The sequence below is a fragment of the Acinonyx jubatus genome, chromosome A1, assembly GCF_027475565.1.
Source record: "Acinonyx jubatus isolate Ajub_Pintada_27869175 chromosome A1, VMU_Ajub_asm_v1.0, whole genome shotgun sequence".
Taxonomy (NCBI): Eukaryota; Metazoa; Chordata; class Mammalia; order Carnivora; family Felidae; genus Acinonyx; species Acinonyx jubatus.
In genome coordinates this window covers 96,603,337-96,609,336 of record NC_069380.1, presented here as the reverse complement: position 1 = coordinate 96,609,336, position 6,000 = coordinate 96,603,337, and the positions used below count along the sequence as shown (strand labels likewise).

Genomic DNA, 6,000 nt, shown 5'->3' with positions numbered 1-6,000 from the left:
TCACTGCATGATTGTTTATTTAAAATATTATGACTCTGATGTAAATACATATGGGCTTACACAATTTATTAACTCATATAAACCCTCAATGAAAATGCTTAATTGTTCATCCACAATGCCTTTTTTTTTCTATTAAGCATAATAAATCTTCTATCTCATTGAAAGTGTTTAAAGCCGTTTGAATCTTGATTTGTGAAATTACTGAAAAATAACTTAAGCTTAACTGTATCAAACAATGGCATTGTTTGCAATGCTGTCACAGATTTCTCCATGGCAAAATAGTCACATATTGTTATTGCACAATTATAGATACAGGTTATTATGTGCACATGAACTCTCTACATAATTAATGACAGTGTTTTCACTGCAACTAGCTTCACACATTTAAAATTATGAATACAATTTACAAAATCTTTAACAATATACTTTTAAGATAAAAGTATCCTGAGGATATTACAAAATTCATTTTACCAGCCCTTCATTTCTTCACTTTGACTCTTTAATTTCCCAGATAACAGTTGTCCATATTTTGTTACATAAAAATGTTTTTATAGTTCCTATTAACAAAATATATTTAAGCTAAATAGTATATAATTGTCCCTTAAACACTTAGTCCCATCTGCTTCCAGTCTCCTTGGCTAAAATCAAGTATTTATCAAGTTTTCTATAATTTTTAACCAGAAAAGGTATAGCACAGAACAGACAGAAATAGGTTTAGCACATTTAAGTTAAAAGCATTGTGCATTTTTAATATTTTGGTCATATTTTATAGTAAAATAATATATTTTGGCAAAAAATAATAAAATATAAGGTTTAATTTATTTTCTATTAGTGGTAGATCTGGCGGGTATTTTACATTTGTAAATATTATCTATTTAATTTGACTGTCTTCACATTTGTTTCTAAAAACACTGCTATAAGGTGTTCAGAACTTTGAGACTAAAAGCACCTAAAAAGGAAAAAGAAATATAAGTAAAATGTTTGGTGCTCAAAAATCCTTTGACAAATTTATCAATTTACTTTTAGGTGTCTCTTGTATACCAACACCGAATCGTTATTGCCTGCTAAGACTTAACTGATTCAAGATAATCTTTAAAATAATAATCTTGGATGTCTTCCTGAAATTATTTGAAAATCAGGATGGGAATTCAAAACTTAAGAACAAAAAAACATGAAAAAAAAACAGTTGCAAAGAAAGTTGCTATTCTAGTGGCAGTAATTGTTATGGCACAAAAACACATGAAAAGACTTGTAGTTTTCTCTGATATATACACAAACTAAGTTCAAGTAAGATGTATAAGATACATATATACACACACACACTGGGGCTTCAGTAAGGACACTGAGGAGAACTTTATATAATAAGACTGAAGTCCTAATGACAGTTTTTAATGAATATGTTCATTATGTTTTTTATTCTTACCCAATTATCATTTATCATTAATTAATAGAAGAGTTTGAGATGTTTATGTATGAAAAAGGAAGTAACAGTGGTGAGTCAAGTGATGCCTGATGTCAACTGCCTTTACATAAAGGGTATTTTTACTGTTAAATAAATTCATACAGAGATTTCTGCAGAAGAGTTTATCAACAATAAGGAAACGAAAGTCCTTTAACACTACGACGTACTCAGCATAACATACTATAAATATGTACTATTACAGTATTACTTATACATTCTACTTTAGGTAATATAGTCTAATTCTGAATGACCTTGTTAGTTTTTAAGGCATCAGTGCATCCAGGGCAAAGCTCCATAAAGTAAGTATGAAATCAAGAAAGCATTAGTTTATCTGTGGCAGAAACAGAGTGATCAGTGGACACTGTATGTGTTGGCCACTTCCAGGGAATAGGTAATCAATTATACATCCTATTGTCAAACTGTCAGAGCATAAATTTCACATCATTTTTCAACACTTCATTTAGTGGGCTAAACTGATCCGGCAGTATCCTCATCTTCATTGTACCATCGGCTCCACACGAGAACACGTGGTTTGCTGGCCCTGTCTCAATCTGCATCACTCCAGTTCCAATGTTCCGGAAAATGGACTGCCGAGCATGTTCATTGATAAAAGTGTGGAGAAGAGTAAAGGTAGACAGACTCCAAATCTAAAAGATATGAGAAACAAAATTAAAATTGACGTTGACGATTACATTAAAAATCCAAATGAAAATTTTAAGCCGGTTTTCTTGTGCAAAGAAGGAATTTCTAAAACAAATATGGAAAAAAAATCTGTGTAGGCCTAAGGTCATAACCTTTGGATACTATGTTGCAATTTCCCAATTCCCTTTGATATTATCACATTCTTCAAAATCTACTCATTAAACAGAAAGGTAATTTAACCCTTGCATTGGAGATGAGAACTTAGGTACTAGGAGGTCAAGTGTACACAGCTAAAGAAACTTGTAATATTGTAGGGACTACAATTAAGACTTCTTATCTCGGGGCACCTAGGTGGCTCAGTCGGTTGGGCGTCCGACTTCAGGTCAGGTCATGATCTCACAGCTCGTGACTTCGAGCCCCGTGTCAGGCTCTGTGCCAACAACTCAGAGCCTGGAGCCTGCTTCAGATTCTGTGTCTCCCTCTCTCTCTGCCCCTCCCCTGCTCATGCTCTGTCTCTGTCTCAAAAATAAATAAAAACATCAAAAAAAAAAAAAAAAAAAGACTTCTTATCTCTCAGCAAAGCTTGTGCTGTGTAGTTTATAATGGGGTAACCCCTTATAATACCCAGCAAGGGATTAGACCCACTGGAAAGAAGGCCTCAGAAAAGGAAAAACTATGTTCCACCCGCAAGATAAACTATCACAACTTTAGCAAACTTAATTTACTAAGATCTTCTCTTTTTAGCCCCTACCACAATAAATGCAACTATTCCTAAAGTAAATTACTTACAAAGTAATTTATAAGCATGTTCAAGTATGTGACGGACTTAAATGCTTTTAGGACATCCATTTTAACTTTAGGGAAACCAAAATAGTCCTGATTTTTTGAGATCCCTTTTTTTGGAAAACTTACTTTTTCCTAAGAAATTCATTAGTACCTATTACTCTAGCCTTGATTGTTAAGTTGTGATTCCTAAACATGTATTTTTTAAATGTTTATTTGTTTTGAGGGAGAGAGCACACATGTGAGCAGGGAAGGGGCAGAGACAGAGTGGGGGAGAGAGAATCCCAAGCAGGCTCCATGCTCAGTGCAGAACCTGACTTGGGGCTCGATCTCACAACTGTGAAATCATGACTTGAGCTGAAATCGAGAATCAGACACTTAACTGACTGAGCCACCCAGGCGCCCCAAGTTGTGACTTCTGAATACGATGCAGTAAACTTTCAAATCTGTTTTTACTTGATTAAATAATAAACCTCCAAATCAGAGCACAAACTAATATAAAGAACTAATATAAAACCTAATACAACTTGTTCTAAACTGAAGGCAGTTCAAGTAAGAAACTAGCTTCAAACTGAAGGAAAATAATTACATATGGAAGTTAGTGTATATATTTGATTTTAGGAAAAGCCTTTTCAGGGCACCTGTATGGTTCAGTCGGTTAAGTGTCCAAATTCAGCTCAGGTCATGATCGTGTGGTTCTTGACTTTGAGACCCACAATGGGCTCTGTGCTGATAGCTCGGAGCCTGGAGCCTGCTCTGGATTCTGTGTCTGCCTCTCTCTCTCTCTGCCCCTCCCCGGCTTGCACTCTCTCTCTCAAAGTAAATAAATAAACATTAAAAAAAAAAAAAGCATTTTTAAAATTCCACAATTCTAGTTAATTTTTTTTCTGGCTGGAAATTATGAAAACAATATGCATGTTGTAAAAAAAGTAGCCCAACTTATTATTTCTTTTCTTTCTTTCTCCTTCTTATTATTTTAATGTTTGTTTAATTTAAGAGAGAGAGAAACAGCGTGAGTGCAGGAGGGGCAAAGACAGAGGGAGACACAGAACCCAAAGCAGGCTCCTGGCTCTGACCTCTCAGCACAGAGCCTGAAGTGGGGCTCAAACTCACCAAGTGACTGAGCTCAAGTTGGTCACTTGGCTGAATGAGCCACCCAGGTACCCCCAAACTTATTCTTACTTAGTAGTCTCACTAGGGGTTAAATTAATGGATTCTAAGAATGTAGACTCCTTCAGTGGGTTGCTGGCCATTACAATAACTTAGGGACTAAACTGACTTACCCCTAGAGATTTTTCCAAGTGTGGCCAGAGGACTCTCCAACAAAACTGTTAGGTATGTACTGTAAAAATGCACACAGGTACCTAGCAATAGTACTTCTGGGATGGGATGCATTTAATAAGCTGCTTAACATTTTAAATAACCTCTAAGTTTTAAACATGGTGGAGTGTGAGAAGCACAGGGCTTATCTAGGTACGTCCCTAACTTCTGAATCAGGCACTGAGTGGCTGGATGCTAATACTATATAAATGAAAAAATGGACAGTATTCAGGATAAAGGAAAATATTACTGCATTTCACAGTATCTGAAACTGAATTTGGTAACTCTGAAAATGGGAGTCAAGACTAATTCCAATGTTTGAAATATGTTTTATCTGTGGAAAATCAAGTGCTTCTGCACATTAATTAAGCCTATTTGAAAACTGAAAAAGAGACAATTTCAAGTTAAATATTATTTCATTCATTAAAAGATTTATTAAATAGCAACAAACATACTGCCTACAAAGGAGTTAATATTTCTACTATTTAAATAGAATGGTATCATTAATACATGTAAACACTTAAGGTTTCTGAAGATTTCTCTTCATTTTGTAGACACTGTGGCATTACCATATTTACCTTTATGTTGCCTTCAGCAGATCCTGTAACAAAGTACTCTTCTGTTGGATCAATGGCAATGGCTTTAACAGGAGAATCATGGCTCTGGAAAAGCTGCCTCTGCTGTCGTTGCCGAAGGTCAAATGCACATGTAAAGCCTTTTCTGCCACCTGATATTAGTAGCTGGTGTTTTGGAGCATATGCTAAAACAGTAGCTCCACTATCATGGCAAGTAAAAGCTGAAAATTAAAATTGAAGTAAATCATGAAGTAAAACCCATTTAACAGTGTAAGCAAGAGACTTCTGACTTCTGGCCAAGGTAGAATGATAGATCACCAGATTCACCCACCTACCTCAAACCATTTAAAAAATTAAATGATATACAGGAAACAATGGTTGGAGACAATGGACACCAGGCAAAGAAAAATGATCTCTAAGAGATGGGAAGCAAACTGGGTGAGCCATACGACTGTCCCCGTTATTGCCTATGGAGGGTTTTCTGGCCATGGCGCAAGGGGAACCCGAGCTGGTCTGGGTTCCTGTTTCCACCAGCCATAGTGGAAAACCTCTTAACTCACAAAGGACAAAATCTGTTTTGTCCTCAGAAGGGTTTTGCCTCAGAAGCAGGTAAAATTTGTAATGCCTGGCATCTGATAAAAAACCAAGAGGCATACAAAGGAGAAAAATACAACCCATAATGAGAAGAAAATCCATCCAATGAAACTAACCCAAAAATTACACAGGTGATGGAATTAGTAGATAAGGAAATTAACAAGTCATTAAAAAAGAGATACAAATAAAAAAATCCAGAGATTAAAAACTACAATAGTCAAATGAAACATGTACTACATGGGGTTAAGAGCAGATTAAACAATGCAAAAACAAAAATGGTGAAACTTGAAGACATACCAGTATGAGAACTAACAAAAATACAATGAGTATTCTTTTCTTAAAAAAGAAGTGGATCTTAACAAATCTTAAAGAAAAAAAAAAGCCTGTCAATAGCTCAAAGACAATAGGGCATAATGATGAAGAGTGAAGATTTGGGAGTTAGACTGTCAAGATTTAAATCTTGGTTTTTGCATGGATTTCAATATATACCTTAGGTAATTTTTTTTTTTAACCTACGTCTCAGTTTCATCATTTGTAAAAAAAAAAAAAAAAAGGAGAAAACCCAGTCCACCTAATAGGTTTCTGTGAGGATTAAATTAGTTGACATATTTAAAACATGTACAG

At 35.1% G+C, this 6,000-nt stretch overlaps 1 protein-coding gene across 4 annotated transcripts in view; it reads right to left on the bottom strand.

The window, feature by feature from the left end:
• The window catches only part of DMXL1 (Dmx like 1), a 134,005-nt gene continuing 128,005 nt past the window's right edge, over positions 1–6,000 (bottom strand). For all 4 annotated transcript variants that reach the window (XM_027076847.2, XM_053220029.1, XM_015076693.3 and 1 more), the window contains 2 exons: positions 4,786–5,003; positions 1–2,109 (listed from right to left, as the gene is read on the bottom strand). In XM_027076847.2, coding sequence (XP_026932648.1) covers positions 1,885–2,109; positions 4,786–5,003 — 443 coding nt within the window. In that variant the 3' untranslated portion in view covers positions 1–1,884. The remainder of the gene's footprint in view (positions 2,110–4,785; positions 5,004–6,000) is intronic.